Raw genomic sequence first — 20,491 nt, 5'->3', positions numbered from 1 at the left:
CCAACGAGTATGACAAAAATGATTTCCATGTCTTTGTTGAAATTATATAATGTAAAGGTGCTAATATAATGTAAAGGTGATCATAATGAGGATGATTCCTCAAATTGCAGTAACAAAATCAATATACAAACAAGAATACTCGAATTTCTCCCCGTAAATTAGCATATGTTCCAATTTAAAAATTAAGCTTGTATTTAAATAAGTTAGAAATCTAAGTAAACAAGCATTATAACCAATGTTTTTTATAATATCACGAAATGAAGTAAATATGAAAGAATTTATGTTAAGTGATTTGTAAATTTTTAAATTGTTGTCTTGCATTACCAAATTACATCAAGTGATTTATCAAGAATTTAGATCATGATGTTTGTTTTTTTTTAAGTTTTCTCATTTATTTGATGACAAGACTGAGTTATAATTTGAGAATTTAAGTCATGATTATTATCAAGTCAATTAGTCTTTAAAAGGGTCAGGTCAATAAGAGATTTTTCAGAGGTTGCATTATTAATAGACTTGTTTAAAGTGTCATCGCAAGACTCTTCTAGATGGTCATTATAAATATCTTTTATTGAGGTTGAACTATAAGAAGATTGTTGGATAATCTTATAGTGGGAGATAGAGGGAAAAGATCTGAATTTTCAAAATTTAAATTTTGACTTATTTATTGTGTTGACCTGAGCTAATAATTTCAGGCTATCAAGTAGGGAAGAAAGAGCTACTTGGGATGATTGAGTTGGATAGAAAACTGGGTTGTCTTATATGCTTGAGTGTAGACTCCTGACTGCCGAGTCCGAGTGCAGACTTCTGACTCCTGAGTGTAAACTCTTGACTATCGAACATCGACTCCTGACTCTAAGTGTAGACTCTCGAGTCCGAGTGCGAGAGAGATGCCAAGATTCGCTTTTAAAAGTTTTCTTAAAACAGATTCATCCTTCTTCAGCTACACTTTGAGGTTATGATGGACGCCCATTTTCCAGAATACAATCACGTACACAACCAAGTACTGGTTGTTCATGGCAAACTGAAAAAGTACCCGATTAATATTATGGGCAAACCATCGAGCAAAATTGCAAGCAGGAAGCAGATTTGGGGAACGAAGTTGGATGAAGATTCTTTTCTTTGCTATAACTTTCACTTTGTGTCTCTCTTCCTTATATAAGAGCATCATCCCTCATCTGCATTGAACGTTGAGTAAAAGGCATTCAATGGCTAAGGCTTACTGATAGCCGTCGGACTTCAATGATCGACCATTATTACCTCGGAGGTTACGAGGTTACGAAATCATTATTAACAATAGTTAATACTTCCGTTACTCTCTTGAGAGTAAACAAAAAGAAATATTTGTTGTTCTACTTGAACAAATTTTATCCCAACCGATCTAACATTCAACGTGCGCACACGAGTCAACATGGTTCAATGCAATCAGATCCTAGATATGCACTCCCCTACGCACCTATTCATGAGAGAGAGTCTCTCCTCATATATTTATTCACATCATACATGCATATACAATAATATAAACCAGCACTAAAGTCATAAATGTAGAACTAAAAGTTTATTCACAATGAAATCTCCTTCTTCTGCCTCTTATTTTTCATTCACATTTCTAACAAAGATTTATTGACCACAACTCTTTAGATGATGATTTTAAAAATTGACTTGAGAAAGATTGTTAGAGTTTAGTAGGAGATATCTTTTCATTAGTTGTTTTTTCATTTCATGTGAATGTATAATAGGGTTTTGTCCACTGTAGGCACATTGCCAATAAGTTTTAGCAAGTCCAATGGGAGCGAATTTGGTAAAATTATGTTAGTCAAAATAGTTTCAATATCATGTAACCAATCAAGAAATGTGATTGTGATCTTGTATATATGTCATTCCTAAATTGAACAAGATTTGAAGAATAACAATTATAATCATTTCTCATCTAAATCTCATATATATATTTGGTGGTAGACTGGTAGTTATAGTGTTTTCTTTTATCATGTCTATCTAAATATTAAATAATGCAAGTAAACATGATGGATGATACTTAAATTAAATGCAAGTGAAAAAATATTAATGATGATATTTTTTTATAAATGATGTGATATAGGTATAATTCATAAGGGAGAAATATTTTATACTGAGATGATTCGAGTTTCGTTGATGCTAAAATTGTTCTACAGGTAAATTTGATCTCCTTAATTTGCTTGTGATAGATTATGCTGTAGGTTGTCGTTGCAAAGAAGCAAATATGATAGTAGCGATAGTGATTGGATGATGAAGCACAACGATGATTAAGTGGATGATGTGTGAAAATAATAAGAGTGAACGCGAAGCCTATTTAAATCCAAGAATGGATAGGAATAGGGAATTAATGATGGTGGTGAAAGGTGGAGATGTAGTAGATGGGTAGAGGATGTTGTGGAAGAAACAATGTATGTTGATGATGGGAGAAGAAAATCTCTATAAAAGTGATGCTGGAGAAGATGAAACAGTTTGGCTCGATATGACAAACGGAAGACGATAGTGGTGGAGGAAAGAAAAGTGATGATTGGGAGAAACAATAACGATTAAGATATTTGCCAGATTATATATATTTATTTATATATAATTTTTAAGATAATTTAATTTTTTTTTTCTTTTTATATTTAGGATTTAGATTTTCTTAACTTAGCTATATCAAACTTTATACTCTGTAATTTTTAATATTAAATTTAGATTTAATAATTTAACTAGTTTTTTTCTTTTCTTAATTTCTACATAGTATCAAAATAATTCTTCTTCTTTTATATAATTTTTCTATCACCCCCGTTTCTGCTTTATGTTGTCATTGTCGTCTCTTACTGTTGTTGTCAATTTCGGTGCCGACATCCTTTTATGCTGATTTCGATGGAAATGCCTTGTGCTGTCGATTTCAACGCTGGCGCTCTTTCTTGTCGATTTCGGCGCCGACGCCCTGTGCTGCCGATTTCAGCGCCGACGCTCTTTTCTGCCAATTTCGACGTTTATGCCCTGTGCTACTGATTTCAACACTGACGTCATTTTCCGCTAATTTCGGCACTGACTCCCTGTGTTGTCGATTTCTACGCTAACATTCTTTTCTACCTCGGATTCTTCGTGTGACCACGGATCATCCTGACACCAATTTTATGGATCGTATAGTTGCGTATCATTATAGTTTGGTTATTCTAAGCATTATTCGATCTGTCATCATGCTTTATGAAAATTTGATCTGTATATATTGGGACAGTTTCAACAGTTTCTTGCTTCACAACCCTCTGCCATATCAGCTTCCTCTCATATAAGTTTGTTATCGTTTGATATTTCAGGTATATCTTCATCCTTGTGTATTTTGGACTCTGGTGTCTCCCATCATATGTCATCTAATTTATCATCTTTTATTTCTTTTTCTCCAAGTTCATCTATATCTATTGTGACTGTTGATAGTACTCTCATGTTAATAGTAGGTGTTGGTTCAATTGTTATATCTTGTTTATCTCATATTGATGTTTATTATATTTCAAACCTTACTTTAAATTTTATTTATATTAGTTAATTATGTGAGTCTGGATATCTAGTCACTTTTTCTTTATCCAATTATTATATTTAAGATCTGCAATCTCAAACGCTGATTGGGGCAGGCCGTGGGCAAGAAGGACTCTATGTTTTAGATCAACTCAAAGTACTAGAAATTGTAGCTTCGAGTGTGAATTTATCATCTTTTCATTTGAGTCATTTATCTTCTTATTTGTATTTATGACACTTTTGTTTAGGTCATATTTCAACGTTTCACTTGTAGTTATTAGCTTCTATAGGAGTATTAGGACTTTTAGAAAGTTCTGATAGTTCTAATTGTAGTAGTTGTAAATTGGCCAAATTTTCTGTCTTATCATTTTCTAAAAATCTTTCTTTTTTATACTCTATTTGATTTTATCCATTCTTATATGTGGGGACCCTCTCTTATTCCTACAAAAGGGGGTCAAGGTATTATATTTCGTTTATTGATGATTGCAAATGTTTGCATATGAAGAACTATTGCCTCAGTCTGAGCCTGTCGTCGCCGCATGTCTCGTATCTCTGCGTCCCTCCCGGCCATCGTCTGCTCCAATGACGATAGTCAAGTCCGCAAGTCCTCATTTTCCTCCCGCAATACTCGTACCTCACTAAATGAGGAGGAAGAAGTAGGGCGCCATGATCCCTAGAGTCCTCATCTACTCATACATAACTTTGGCCTGAGAGCCAAGCCTGTAGAGGGATGTCTTCTTCTTTCCATCGACGACATCATAATAAATGTCATTAACTGCATCAATGGAAAGAAGTTGTGACCCCTCTCCCTCTGCATTAGGCTGAGACGCCTTAGCAACCCTAGTGGCCATTGCTCCTTGTGTTAAAATAATATTTTTAGTAACCTCCACATAAAGTGTACAATTATATTCACGAAATTTAATATACTTACGTTAATTGCTGAGGAACGCTGATCAACGAATGCCCCCATTCTTCTTCTTATAAGTTTTATTAAATATCTCCCAGCAAGTGGGAGGTCTCTATAATTCAGCTACCTATGTACAGAAAATACAAATACATTAAAACGAATAACGAAACATATGTCAAAACTATTTATATAACTTAACTTTAAACATACAAAGTCAGAGGCATGCTCCACTATCGAACGAGATCCAGTAGTATACTTTGTGAATCCGGTGCTCGGCCTAGCAAGCTTTAAATTACGATTGATGCGTGCAATCGTTGAATTATCCTGCGAATGATGGGTAGCCCAAATGACTCTCCAAGCCTGCTAAACTGCATCAGGGACCTCAGATGGTCTGGTGCTCCTCTACCTCCACTTGTACAACATGTCCCTGTACAATTTAGAGCAGTAGGCATTCTAAATTTTTTTGAACATTTCCTCTTGGCCCTCCTCCCAAACATATCTCTTCTGTAATAATATATTTTGACAATTAATATCATATTAACTATAAATAAGTTTCTATTCTAAATACTTATCAAACATCCTCCATAATAAAAATTATTTATTTCTTGGTCTACGAGTCACCATGTAGTACTAGCAGGAGACAATCATTCTTTAAACTTTTTTAATATATATGATGCTGCCTGATGACCATCTGGGACAAAACTGCATGGAAAAATATTATATCAGATATGTTAGATTATTAAAAAGAAGTTAAAGTATTGAAATACTTATTAAATACATAATTACTTATCAGTCACCAATAACTCGCAACACAATCTGGTCACCACGTGGTCTCTGTGCTAGCTGCATGACTATATATGCAAATTCACAATATAAGATATAAACAATTGATATAATATTGTCAACTAGGGAGATGAAAAAATAAAAAGAAACTTCATAAAATATACCATGACATTGTTAATAATTTTTAATCACCTGATATCATTTTAAATCAACTAAATGAACATCTTGTAAGTTATCATCGCTAGACTCCATTGGTATATCAACTTCCTCACTACTAGACATCTCTCCATCATCTATTAACTCGTAAGTGACATTAACATCTACAAGTAATCGTGATGTAGATTGTATTTTTGAATCAACTGAGTATATCTCAACTTCTTCATTTTGATATGCATCATGATTTTGGCCAGTTATGATGTTCGACATTTCTATAGTTGACCAAGGCTTTATCTGACACACTGTTAACCATTCACTAGGTCTTCTTCTCTTTGTTGGGTACTCAAGATAGAATACCTGACCAGCTTGTACCGCAAATATGAAAGGCTCAAACTTGTTGAATCTTTTATTCATGTTAACCTCAACTAAATTGTAGAAATGATGAATTCTGGTATATGTTCTTGGAGTTAGATCATACCATGAGCATCTAAACAATAAACATCTTTTTAAAGGTAAAGCTGGATACTCAATCTTGATGATTTCCTCAAGTTTACCATAATAATCAAATTAAGTATTATTGTTGTTTATGTATCCTTTTATGCAAACACCAGAACTATACGTACATCTTTGTGAATCGCGTTGGGCCACATGAAATTTAAAGTCATTAACATAATAACCTGAGTAGACAAGTTATATTATGGAGAGGTCTTGATGTAAGATTTTTTAGTCTTTCATCTTACACATTTGATATTTTACGATGGTTCACCTATAATAGTAGTAATTATATAAATAATTTTGTCTTTCATCTTGCACATTCTAATAAAGTTGTATTGTAAAATAAATAATTTAATTGTTAATTTACATAAATTTGAAACCAATATGCAAATTCATCCTCTAACTTGGTCTCTATCTCACTTGTACTTATTGATGGATTTTGTAGATATAGTTGTTGTTCATACAAGCTTGTCAAAGAAGGTAATTCCAGGACATATTAGATAACATGTAAAATATTCCTCAATACTGTAGTATATTTATACCTAAACTATTACCTTATGTATGATTTGATCTCTTCACAGTTCAAGAGTATGCATGTCTTTGCAGCATGATATTTTTGTTCATTTAACCGTCTAGTAATAGTAGCACCCATTGTCTTACTATGAAATTTGAAAATAAAAAGCATTTCTGGGTCTGTTGGTTGAGTATCATCAGAATTTCACGGGCACTTACGATGTCTCATTTTCACATGACCAGTAAAATAATAAGAACAAAAGGAAGTTACTTCTTCAACCAAATATGCATTACATATTGATCCCTCAACTCTTGCTTTATTACGAACATTATTCTTTAATTCCTTAGAAATCTTTCAAATGATTACGAACATTATTTTTTAATTTCCTTAGAAATCTTTCAAATGGGTACATCCATCTGTATTGTACAGGACCACCAAGTTGTGCCTCATAAGGTAAATGAACAGGTAGATGTTCCATGGAATAAAAAAATACTAGGTGGAAATATTTGTTCAAGCTTACAGAGTATCATTGGAATGTCTGTCTAAAGGCGAATCATATCTATGGACATAATAACCCTTGAAGTCAAATCTCTGAAAAAGAGATTCAACTCTGTAAGTGTTTGCCAAACATTGTTCGTAGATCATGGAATGCTATTGAAATTAGTCTTTGCATAAATACGTACAATCATGACTCTTTATTCCAAATATTTTTAGCCTATTCATATCAACACAGGGAGACATATTCGAGGCATATCCATCAGGAAATTTGATTGCTTTCAACCAAGTACATAATGCTTGCTTACCTTCTTTGTCTATTGTGTAACATGTTTTCGGATATTTACTAGCTATTTCATTCTGATGCAACTTAAGTCTATTTACTGGCCAAGATGCTTTTGGATTCTGAGGGCTTGAAATAAGCATAGTAAGAAATATGAATTCGTCTTTCATGCACATCCATGGAGGTAAGTTATATGATGTTAATATAACTGGCCAAGATGAATATTATTGTCTATAACTTCTAAATGGTTGAAATCTATCTACAAAAAATTCAAGTCTCACATTACGTGGTTCCATTGCAAAGGAGAAAAATATTGTATCAAGATGTTTCATTCCAGACATGCGACTACTCTGCTTATAATGAGGATGATTACATATTTTACATTCCACAGTTTGCTATCTTCATTCCAAAAGATTATACAATTATTGATACGACAATGAATATTCTCTACTGCAAATCCAAATCTCTAATAAATTTCTTTATATTGTAGAAGCTATCAGTCATGTAGTTATCAATGGGAAACAACTCTAACATCAATTGACACATTTCATCATAACATCGTTTAGAGAAATGATGTTCTGCCTTTATGTTCAGTAATCTTGCAATAGCTGATAGTTGAGAATGCCCATAAGGAATATCTTCCCACAATTCTCTCTCACTAGCCTTAAATAGTCATATATTTTCTGAACTTTGGGCGTAGGTGTTTCTCTATATTTGATTGATCATATGCATTCATTGCATCGTAAACCATTGATTGCATTGCATTTACATCAACAAATGATTCCTCTGGAGCAATCGGGCAGGACGACGAAGCAATGGAAGATCTAATTTCTTCAAATACATACGGCTCTCCATGACAATACCAATTGTAATAATTTGGAACAAACTCATACCTACATATATGAGTTTTTACTATATCCTCATCACGAAAAGCCGTATTTCTACATCTACGCTGATTACATCGACATTTTAACTCGACACCATTCAAACATTCTGGATGAGACTTAGCAAAGTTCACAAACTCTTCAATCCCAGTAAAAAATTCTTGACTGATAAATCCATTGTCTAACCTATTGTACATCCAAGCCGTGTTCATATACATTGTATCCTAAAGGGAATAAAATTTCGAACATGGTTAATCATGTCAAACTAAGCATAATTATATTTTCAACATGGTTAATCGTGCAAGTAATATCAATATGGTTAATCATGCAAGTAATATCAATATGATAGTTATCTAAATAAGCAATATAGTATCTAAATAAACAGCATGCATATACACATAAAATATACTAGTAGAGTATTTATACAATTGTGCAAGAGAAAAATAATCTGCCAATCCCGGAAGCAACTCTGTCAGAAGTTGTCGGCCGTGGCCTACCAGAGGCTACTGGCCGCAACGGTGGCTCGCTAGAGGTTGCTGGCCACGGCTTGGCAGAGGCCGTTGGCCGCGGCACGCAGCCTAGCAGAGGCCGTCGACCACGACCCGCAACCTGGTAAAGGTCGTTGACCGCGACCCGCAGCCTGGCAGAGGCTGCTGGCCGCGGCCAGGCAAAGGCCGCCGAGTGCGGCAAGGCAAAGGTCGTCGGTCGCGGCCAGGCAGTGCCTGGCTGGGGTAAGGAAGAGAAGTCGGAGGAGGAGAATGTACCTTAAGCCAGAGGAGAAAATTGCCAGAGGAGGAAATCACCGGAGCAGCAGGAGAAATGATGTGAAGAGAAAACGAGTGCGCAAGGAAGATCGGCAAGGGTTGTGCCCTAATAGCCCTATTAGAGATGAATATTGAAATTATTCGTCGCTAATAACAATGGATAATTAAATATCCGTCGCTATTAGCGACAGATTAAATTATCGTGTTTGGAAGGCAAAAACATATGCAGATAACACTAAGCAACGGAAAATTATTATCCGTCGCTAATAGTAACGGATAATTATTAACGTCGCTATTAGTGACGAATTAAATAAATTATAGGATTTAAAGGCAAAAACACATACACATATAACACAAAGCGACAAATACTTAAATATTCGTCTCTATTAGCTACTAAATATTTAATTATCTTTCACTATTAGCGATGGATTAAATTTCATATTTTAGGTCCGTCGCTATTAGCGACGGTAATTAATTGGGTTGCCACTATATAGAGATAGAATTTAAGTGTTCGTCGTTAATAGCTTTTTTTTTTTTTTTATAGTGAGAGGAAATAGGGCGTCGGTGAAAATATGACAAATATGAAGACGGTGGTAGGGAAAAGAAAAGTAATGACTGAGAAAAACAATAATGGTTAAGATGAATGGAAAATTTTGAACGAATTAGAAATTCAACTCTAATACCATTTGATGCATCATAACATAAGAATAAAGATACGATCCTCATATAAAGGAAAACTCTGATACCAATTGATGTAGCAAAGTGAAGCAAACAAGAATAGGAAATTTGTCAATTCTCACAGGAGAAATGGAAATCATAAATTGTATTTACTCAAAACATGATCAATACATAGAATCCTAATCCCTTTTTTTAATAGTAGGACACAACCTATTCTTGATGAAATAATAGACCCTATTTTTTTTTCTAAAAAAAAACTAACAGACTTTTCTTAAAAAAACTAAAAAACTTTTAAAAAGTTCAAACTAACTATAAAAACTAAGGACTTAAACAACTTTTAATAAAATTTAATTCTGGACTCTTACCTCATTCTATTTTCTTATTGATTCTCTTCAAAATTTCCTCATATATGTATTCTACTAGCTACAATTTTTTGTTTTTATGTAATCTAAATGTATATTTGTAAAAATAGTGTACACAAATATTTTGTCAATATTGATTTGAAAATTTATTTGAAGATTATTTTATTTATATTTATTTAGACTATATTATTTTAGGATATCTATTGCTGTGTAGTTTAGGATTTTGGAAAGACGAGTTGATGGTGTGATTACAATCATTTGAATGTAAAGCATTCATATATGATAAGAAATGTTATGTGCCCATTCAATATAAGAAAAATATATATATAATTTTTTAGAGATTTCTCCATCGCATTATCAATGATGCTGATTTTTCTAGATTTACTATATGATGTTAAATTTTCAATGGTAGAAGTACAATAGTTTTGATTTTTTTTTTTCAACAACACTGGTGTTGATCTATGATATTAAACCTTTCAACCCAGCAATATCATAGGATTGATCAACATAAATCCATAGATGTTGAAATTTTTAATTTAATATCACAGTTCTGATTTCTTTAATCCAGCATCACAATGATACTGATGATTTCAACGCAATGTCAAATTGAGTATTGAACTTTCTAATACAGTAGTTCATCAAACAGCGATTTTGCTTATTCCAACCCAACAACCACCCCACCAGATTTTGCTAGTTGGATTTCCAGGCCACACAATACAATGTACGAGCAACGTTCAGTATAAATGATTATGTCCCACTCCACCATGAAAAGAGAGGAGTTAGCTAGCTAGGGTTTCACTTTCAGGTGACAGTGCACGGGGCCACTGAATTGCAAGGATTTTTAGACCTGCAAGTACTCGGGCGTCAACACCACCATAATGCACCACTTCATCTGCACAGGCACAGCAATGAGAATCTGGGAAACAGAGCCACATTGAAACCACAAACCATTCTGACATGTACCTCTGCTAATCAAAGAGGAAGGAAGACTCAAGACAAACCCAATTCGATGACAGCTACAAGTCCACCAGCTTCCGTTACTAATGCATCCCCAACCACCATCTGCCTCCATAGTTTGAGTCTTCTTCTCGCAATGGAGGTCTGCATAAATGTGCAGATCGATGAGTTTGAGAGCACTTGAGACTGACGTAAGTTTTATGGTTGCAGGGTGCGGTGAAAGGTCATCTACAAGTCCCGGCGTTTGGGTGTTGGAACCACCACTACTGCGACGACCTCCCCATCGGCCAGTACTTCGACTCGTCGGAGTTCTTCCGCGGCCGTTTCAATGTTTCAGTGGCCGGAAGGGCACGTCGCGGAGAGCTCCACAGGGAGGTAACCATGAAGCACCAGCAAAGTGGAGCTGGGAAGGCTGTGGACGAGGACCTGTACAAAGTCCCTCCGGAGATCCTCCACCAAAAGCCAAAGAAGGTATGCATCTTTTCTCTACTTGATCGTCTTCTAAATGATCAAAATATGAAGACGAGTAATTTTAAAGTGATTATGACAATTAATTGTTTGCAGAGGTTGCTGAGGAATCTGTGGGGGTGTATGAGAGTCAGCAGCATTGACATGGACTAGACTATAGTGTGGGAGTTTGAAAGAGACATTAAATTAACTTTTACTGCGTGAGCTAAGGACTTGGAGCTTTGTTGTGCTCTTTTTTGTACTATTACCGCTGTTGCTTGTTGCTTTGAATCAATGGGATGTATCTTTGCATCAATGACAGCACAGTGAGGAAGAAATATTAAGCAAGCTATGGCGATCTCTTCCCTTGTCAGCTTTTACTTTCGCTAGGTTTGAGACTTAAAGATTATATATTTATAATGATATAAGAATAAATGTGTGTAATGGACGAAATATAGAGCATGTACCGAACAAAGTACAAAAAATTGTTACATTTCTAAAAGCAACAAATGATAAAAATTCAATACACATACCGAACATCAGAGGGTCCAATTTCTTGGATGCAAATACTGAGGCAACAAAATCCGTGTATAATTGGGAAAGTCTCTGAAAGACCCATTCAAAGAACTACTAATACAACATAAAGCCTGATACTATCCACATTGAGCTATTGATGCCAAAACTTGCTGAGCAGTGAGATGTGAGGCATTGTCAAATTCCAAACTGAACCGAAGAGGAACACGCTTAATTTTGCTTTAAGCTTCCTGCTTCAGAATGACATTGGTGATGCCGACTGGTGACTTAGGCTGATAGCGTTGGTCAGTATCGACTTTCTCAATTTCCTATGGGAACATAGCAAAACAAATCAAATGGCATAAAAGAACTCAATATTGCCTCCACATGGACTTCCAACACTAAAAATATCCTAAACCCCTATCCAGAGATGTCAATGGCTATGCCTGGCCAGAACAGCCCAGAATATAAACAAGTTGTATTGGGTCATACCAAAATACACTGAGAACCAACCCAACCTGAGTCCAAAAGCAGAGGTGTCAAATGGGTCAGTGCGCTTGTCTGCCACCTGACCTGACTTGGAATGCTTTGGTCTGTGTCAGACCTATGTTGGACCTAGCATGGCTCATCCCATCTCAATCGAGGTTGGGCTTGCCAAGTATAGCCCAAACTGCTTTATGTTGGGTGAATCCATTTGACACCTCTAAACTTCTAAAAAAAAATATTGCATTTTATCGTGTTTTATCTAACTGAAACAAATGCAAGAATCTCAAAGAAGCATGCTTATGCTTATAATGTCATAACATTACACACATCAAAGTTAAGGGCAATAAACCCATTCCTGATGCTTTCAATAAATAGTCTCTCCAGCAGTTTGGAATTTTACAGATCTTGCCATATTGTGAGTTTGTCGCCCTTGTTGTTCCAAATTGTTAGTAATCTACCTATTTCATGTATGCCTCCAAATATTTTAATTCAGACCCAACTTCTTCCCTGTTTGACCTAATGGTTGGCCTTCAAATTCTTGCTCCCTTTTAAGCTAACATCAAACCCTTTTCATGGACCTTATGTTGAACCATAATGTGACTAGAGCTAATATGGCATATTTTAATATCAGGTAAAGAAGAAAGATATATTTCTAGTATGTATCCATATATCGTAACTCCAAGATGGTGTGATGTGGTCATTTTAAATTTTGTAGGGTAGAATTCACTGAGATATAAATAAATTGGTGGTTTTGTTGTATTCTAACTCCAAACGGTTAGAATGTTGCAGAATATCTTACTATACCAGCCAAACATAAATAAATATTTCAGGAAAACCCCACCTAAAAAAGAAAATCCTAATAAACCATTACTTTGATCGAGACAATAATCATATAGATATTAATACAAGACAGTTAATGCCATGCAGCTAAAATAATGTGCTTAGACTAGATTTTTTAGCAACAAATAGCAAATAAGTTGACTAAAACATGGATTTACTTGATTACCTGTACAACTTCTTCGCCCTTGATAACCCGTCCAAAAATAATAAGTTTGTCATTTAGGTCAGAGATTGCTGCTGTCGTTATAAAGAGCTCAAATTCTTTATTGTCCTTGGTAGGCTTTCCAGTTCCAAGCACAAAGGTCTCGTGCTTTCCACTGTTCATATGCAATATTAGATGTTAATCACATTATGAGCTCGGATACAAAGAAACTAAAGTAAGAAATGGAAATATGAACTGCAAATAGAACTGAAAGGTACATAACCTTGTAGCAAGCTGGTGCTGCGATTTCCCTTTCAGTATCCACTCTACTGCAGCTCCAGCCTTCTGTGAATGCCCTCCTTGAATTATATAATTTTTTATTACATGATTGAAAAGCATTCCTTTGAAGTAGCCTTTCTGGCTGCATGAGAAATATACTCTTCATCAGCTTATTAATGAAAACAAGGAGCATGCAGCTTATGGTCAATAGTACACTGTACCACAACTAATATTTGCTTAAAATGTCTCAGCTAGACATAAGTTATAATTTCTGCAAGATTTGAAAATCTATATGTTTCCACTAACCAATCCAATAAATCATCACATTTTGAGCATTTGTTGATGCAGAACTTTCTGATTACATTTTTCATCTTCGAGGAAATAAATTTAAAAGTTGACAAAAATAAACTAAACTAAAATATTTATTTTAAATTTTATTTTTTGGGACCGGCCCAACCTCACAAAAATTTTCACCAGCCACTAGGATAAATCCGTGAAACACCAAGTGGCCTGACAATCACAGCCGGACTTTCTGAAATTTATGACGCTGACCCTAGATACTCCTATAGGTGCCACTATTGCCTTGCCACTTGCGTTGTGCCCCGAGGGTGGGCAAAGATGCTAAACAAATATTTTAGCATTAACATTAGGGTTTCATTAAAATAAATTTTCACAAACCAAATAATTTTTTTTCATTAGTCCTGTTTAAGAAGATGAGTATTTAAGAGTAGGTTATTTATTACCATATTTGTCTAAGTTATTTTAGGAATATGTTATTTATTTCCAAGTTTTTGGGTGAAAAGGTCATAGTTGGAGTTTACAAAATAGGGCCCAATCCTCTTGTTAATTCATTTTTCCACTTAACAAAATTTAGTTTTCCTCTTTGTGAGTTTTGTTAATTTTGGTGCTGTATTATTTACCACCAGACCACCTTTCCTTTCTATACATTATTCAGTGATAAGAAACTTATCGTACCTGAACTCCCTACTTTTAGAATAATTTACTATATTCACTTAATTTTATAGTTAATATCATTGTTGCCTTTTTAGCCTATAAAAGGCACTACCGTTTTTACTAGGCCCTGTTTGTTTCACGGAGAGTTTCTGAATTTTTTGAATGGCTACAGTTTTAGGAAAATGACTTCTGTTCCTTCTATAAAAAATGTCATTTTGAAAAACATTTATATTCTCTAATGACCAAAACTAAATTCTCCATTCATGATTTTCCATTGCACCAATAATTAGAAAATCCAAAAACATATTTTTCTAGAAAATATTTTATGGTGAAACAAATGGAGCATTAACTATAATCAACAGAGTTATTATCTGTTGCAAAAAAAAATGAATCATAGACTATGCTAGATACTTTGTAACAAAACCATATCTGTAGAAGCAAGAGGTTGCCTGTCTCATGTCCATAATCCAGCTTATATTTACAGTGGTATTCTTACTCCCTATACTCCTTTTTTTTTCCTTAAAGAACTTTCAGTTTAAACATTACATTATACAAATATTTCCCTTTTTTATCTTGCAATCATCAGTTTGTTCATCCAACTTTCAGTTTAAACATTACATTATACAAATATTTCCCTTTTTTATCTTGCAATCATCAGTTTATTCATCCTCAATATCAAATCCAGAATTTTTAGGATCTCCATGCATATGGAAAAGTTCTCATATTTTATTGTGCTATGTTTATTTTCCATCCAATTTCTTCCACAAGCATTAAATACGCCTAGCTTGTTGTCCAGAAAATTTCAAAATGCTAAAATAGTAAGTTAAAAAAATGCTTACCACAAATTAACAAACTTATCTACGACATCACGAGAGGAATCCTTGTCAAGTTCAATAGTTATTGGACCCTTTCCAGTAATCAGAATCTATTTCATAACAGAGAAAATAAATTTCAGCATCCGGGTCTCTATATACATTGAACAAAGCATAATGAAGAGAAAAATAAATACCTAATCCATATAGACAAAGAAGTAGAATGCAATCAAGGCAATCAGATAAACTGAATTACTCAGTCCAGATGGTCAGAAGGTTTACAAATAACAGATTTCAATGGAAGTCATATATTAAATTCCATTGCATTGATAGACTGCCATTAAAATTTCCCTAGTCCCTAAGAATAAGGATATACAATTAGCAAACTATGATTAGTAAAAAAGTTAAATAACAACTAATTGGCAAAGTTTTTTGCAGCAAGGAAAAAGCAAAGCTTAAAAGATAATCAAGGAGGAGGCGGCTTAACATCTTTTTCTAGTAATGCTATAGGCCGTTTGCACATTGTCCTTTTTTGGGGACAAACATGGAGAGCAATTAACTTCATAATCAAAGATTCACAAGTATACCAACAAAGTGCAAAAAGTATTCCTCAATCCAAGTAGTGCCTAACCAAGAAATATTGAATTTTGACATAAGATGATACTTATCAGTCTGTTAAAATAGAAACAATCCATATAGCTACAACATACCAACATGCTAGGTTTTCTCTCAAAATCAAACCAGAACATAGCTGTCTCTGAAGTTAATACGAAAAAATCCACAAGTCACTGTCCCAAGTCATGCTACTCTCACATACTATGTTTTTAACACATTCGATTCATACATAAACTGTCCTGAGTCATGTTAGACACTAGAAATAACCTATGTTACTTGAACTTGAGATCAATTATTCGAAGGAGTGCCGATTCAAGCATCTAACATGGATGTTTTAAAAGTCTTTAATGTTATCAAGAAAAGGATGTCGAGTGTCTACTCAAAGTGTCAATATCTAGCATGGGTATGAATGGGGTAGACAAAGACTCCAAGCATATGAGGATAAAGCTACTGTATCCAAGAATTGCAAAATCACTTCCCAGTTTGCTAAATGGTGAATATTCATAGTAATATCAATTGCACTACACTTTCCAACTTTTATAAATAAATACAAATCCAATTAGTCTCACATCGCCACTGCATTAACATTAGTCTGCATGTTTGCTACATGAAATTGTCCGTATTGGTTCTCTTTTTGCAACATAGCTCATATTTGGGTCCAAGATATGGTGAAAACTTATTGAAAATTGACAGTATTCCTTGTAAACTGTTCATGGGCATGTAATATTTAATAATGGACATCATAAGTGGTTTTTTGGGGGTGGTATTTATTTTCATGTATTCATGACTTGTAATTGATAATTTTAAACAAAACAAATTTTCTTCTTACTACACCTCCTATAATAGTTCATTGATTATGCATTCAGTTGAATAAGTGGATAAATACGCAATATGGATTGCTGATCTAAGTTTGTGATATCACAAAATTATGAAAGAAAAAACTTGCATTATCAAGGAATAAAAAAAGAGATGGGAGCCTTTTTATTGACTTCATAATAACTTGATTTCAACAACTCATGCAAAATATAATAGGTAGGATGACAATAATAAAATTATAAATAAATAGAAGTATATTCTAGATTAAGTAGATATAAATTAAAATAAAATTACAATTTAGAACCAGATCTGACTTATTGTATCAACGGATTTATCTTAAAAATCATCTATTTTTATTTGCATCATGTGTTCTATCAGGTTCTTGCATAAATAGCTTGTTTGAGTCACTAAGTCTAATCTAGCATATAACTATATGAATAACCCTACTAAAAGGGAAAATGCTATAATACATCTCACAATTGCATTAGCTTGATCAAAACCATGACTTCATGTCTGGGTAAGATTTTTAGTAAACAACATCCTTAATGCATGAGTGGAAGGATTTAATGGTAGAACACTGTAAATTATATGGTTCATGATAACAACACATAAACCAACCCCAGATAGTTAGAACTAATGCACTTGATGTTAATGTTGATATGATACTAACATACAGTTTCATTAAATACCAATCAACTGGATAATTACATTGAATATAATTTGCATATGTTGGATAAAATGGGGTGTCATAAGATACTCTATTGCTAGTTGGCACAATGTATGACTTTATACAGTAGTTCTCACTCGTCAAACAAAAGAACATACTATGTCATACATGTCTAAAGATGAACATGTAAACTAGTAGATGAAATCGGATGAAGTAAGACACACACTCACATTTTGAAAAATAAACAAAATAACTTTTACAAGATGAGGAGAATTTAAAATAAATACAAACTTCTCAAAACAAATTTGCAGAAACTTACAGCATAATTAGGTAGACCAGATCTTGTTGATTCTCCAAATGTTTCTAGATGCTACAAGAAATGAACAAACAGAATATGTGGATTACAATATCAAATCAATCCTGGTTATGTTTTCTTGTTTTCATTGAAAAAATGATTTCAAGTAACTGAAATATCATTAAAAAAAATGTAGAAAATTCTGAAAGATCAAAAATAAGGTAAGGAGTGTAGGGAAAAAAGAAGCAAAATAATTGATTTATGAAATATTTGAAGAAATGTAAAAGCACGTTGAATATACCTCAATATCTTCCATCCCAGTGCCAATTCCATTGCTTAGCCTTCAACAAAATTAGTCAATGTTAGAATCTTTACAAACATTAAACAGCATAATATGAGGAAAACTAAATAAAAATAAACCAGTAGTAAGAGAACTCATGCATGCAAGAAAATAGGATGAAGAAATGCTTACCTGTAATGCCAATGCCTATAAGTAGCATACAAGGATAGTATGACCAGAACAATAATGATGTTGCAAATAATGATGGTACTAAGACTTATTCGGGATGGTGCCTTCTTCTTTTTACTCTGAAGTAGCAGTGCTTGTGGTTTAATTTTTGCCATGAAGTGCTTCTACAAAACAAAAAAATCATCTTTGAGCCGAAACACAAAAGAGCAAAACCATTGTTGATTTGCAAGGCCCAAATAAGTCAATGATCGATCTGAGTTGGGAACACTAATGTTGATTTGTTAAAAAAAAAAAATATGACATGGGAAGTTTAAAGGTATCACCCATTTGAACTGGAATTTCTACTGTTATATATGTAATTTGTTATGTATAAAAAAAAGAAGACAATTACATTATTTGCACTTACAAGAATTATATTCTACAACGGTTCTAGAATTGCATAGCATCTCAATAAACATTGTGGAAGACAATTATTTCATTGATCAAACTTATAACTAAACGAATAACTCTAAAAGCATTAAGGTCAGCAAAATTAAAATTCTCCATCCTAGTGCAGTTAATGTCAAGAAAATTAATGCACATGTAAAATACATACTACAAGGGCTATTGTAGATTTTTTTTTTAAAAAAAAAAACGAACATCCATGCATGACTGTGACTGCAACAAAGTATTACAGATTTTACAGCGAAAATCACATGTTACATGTCACAAGTGAGATATAAGCTTGTCGTAGTTCAGCAGACCATCATAACCTCAAAGCTTAAATGCATATCAAGTGGGTAATGAGTTAAAATATCACTAATTGCTTCTCTTTAAGAATTCAACAGGCTAATCTTTGTAGAACATAGCTTAATATGGTTAAACAAACCTAAATGGAAAAAAAAAAGGGATGCACATACCTGGATTCCTCAAAATATCAATGACTAAGGTTGGAATTCTCTTATCTACAAACATCTATCTATTGCATAGACATTTGGCATACAATAGATAAAAATCGCAACTTCATAGAAATATTTTTCTTAAGGAAAAAATTGCAACTTCACAAAAATACTTTCCTTTAAGAGAAAAAGAAAGAAAGAAAAATCTTATGTTGATCTATAATATACACAGCCTCACCATGCTCCTTAATTGAAAATCCATACGATCACAATAGCAAAGGAACAAAAACTTAGGTTGACAATATTACATCACGAAAAGCAATATCAGGAGGAAAAAAAAAATACGTCCATGAATCTCAGCTGTTGACTTCCCTTTTCTCAACTGAGAGATAGACAGAAACACACGTCACATTAAGATCACATATATCAAACGGAAGATGGAAGCTATCTAGTCTTCTTCCTTTTCCTTCCCAGATTACTTTTCAACCCGACCCTTGCCTCTAAACCTAACAAAACATACTGTTCATACTGCCTCTGCTCATTTAAAAAAAAAAATTGAGAAGAAAATAACAAGGAATCGCCGCTAGAATCGAATAGCATGAGCCGAGCAACAAATTTGGTAACACCACATACCCGGAGCGTTCAATTAAACAAGCAGTATTCGAATTCGAGTGGAAGAAGCAACGGCAGCAGCAAAACCGATGCCAATTACGAGAAATAAGGGCGTGGATTTCAAGACAAGAGCAACTAGATTGGCTTGTCCGATCCAAAAACAAAGACGGGCTAAAGAACCGGTTCAACGACGAGCACAGAGGAAGTGATTGAAAGAGAAACACTTACAACTTTAGCACGGCTTGAACAACCGTTCTTCGCTTGCCCTTCCGATCCTTATGCCGCTTCCTAGATCTGACGAGGAAAAGAAGACGAGGGGAAGGAGAAGTTGCGTTTGCTTGCGTCGCAAGGATTTTGATTTCCGATCGCATCAGGTGAAAGGTCGTGGGGGGAGATCGCTCGCATCCTCGATCTGATCGTGTAAACGGGCTCGGCCCATTTACCGTCAACGTGAGGTCGATCGAAATCCAATCGATCTAAAATTTAAACTATTTCGATTTTTCATCCGAAATATTTGGATCGGATCGCCAATGCCCTTGGATCCGACCCGCATTCCGGCAACGGATCAGGCAACGCAGAGGTGCATCGCCCCCGACCTCGACGCCGTAGCCACCCGATCGAGGCAGGTAATCGCCAGGATCCCGACAGAAACAGTCCGTGCCTCTCTCACCGACGTCGACTATGAAAGGGACTCCTCTCTTGCTCACTGTCGCTCAATACGAGTTAGCAAAGGATCATTTTACTTTAGTCCTATCTTCTTTTTTTTTCTATTTTCAAACCCTAACTTGATGGATTTTCTTTTGAAGTGTTAACATCAATTTGTTTCTTCAATGATCAACGCATAGTATTTTAGTTGGCATCCGGTATTCATCCAATCT

The 20,491-nt window shown here is 34.4% G+C and overlaps 2 protein-coding genes across 3 annotated transcripts; one reads left to right on the top strand and one right to left on the bottom strand.

Moving 5' to 3' along the window:
- Window positions 1-10,482: 10,482 nt before the first annotated feature.
- LOC122014760 lies at window positions 10,483-11,627 on the top strand. Its single transcript, XM_042571174.1, has 3 exons — window positions 10,483-10,930; window positions 10,999-11,259; window positions 11,353-11,627. The coding sequence occupies exons 1-3, from the start codon at window positions 10,841-10,843 to the stop codon at window positions 11,407-11,409; spliced, it is 408 nt and encodes a 135-aa protein (XP_042427108.1). The 5' UTR covers window positions 10,483-10,840; the 3' UTR covers window positions 11,410-11,627.
- A 72-nt stretch (window positions 11,628-11,699) lies between these two features.
- On the bottom strand, window positions 11,700-20,045 carry LOC122014759 (peptidyl-prolyl cis-trans isomerase CYP21-4-like). 2 transcript variants are annotated; one of them, XM_042571172.1, is made up of 8 exons: window positions 19,842-20,045; window positions 18,127-18,287; window positions 17,956-17,995; window positions 17,679-17,729; window positions 15,289-15,374; window positions 13,500-13,637; window positions 13,241-13,391; window positions 11,700-12,077 (listed from the first exon to the last, which is right to left on the bottom strand). In XM_042571172.1, exons 2-8 carry the CDS (start codon window positions 18,276-18,278, stop codon window positions 11,991-11,993), a joined length of 705 nt encoding a protein of 234 aa, XP_042427106.1. In that variant the 5' UTR covers window positions 18,279-18,287; window positions 19,842-20,045; the 3' UTR covers window positions 11,700-11,990. The 2 variants fall into 2 exon arrangements, with proteins under 2 accessions (XP_042427106.1, XP_042427107.1); XM_042571173.1 differs by lacking the exon at window positions 19,842-20,045 and adding an exon at window positions 19,635-19,812.
- Window positions 20,046-20,491: the final 446 nt, after the last annotated feature.

The sequence above is a fragment of the Zingiber officinale genome, chromosome 8B (assembly GCF_018446385.1).
Source record: "Zingiber officinale cultivar Zhangliang chromosome 8B, Zo_v1.1, whole genome shotgun sequence".
Classification (NCBI taxonomy): domain Eukaryota; kingdom Viridiplantae; phylum Streptophyta; class Magnoliopsida; order Zingiberales; family Zingiberaceae; genus Zingiber; species Zingiber officinale.
The sequence above is the reverse complement of the archived record's forward strand: the minus strand, read 5'-3'. Positions and strand labels throughout refer to the sequence as shown.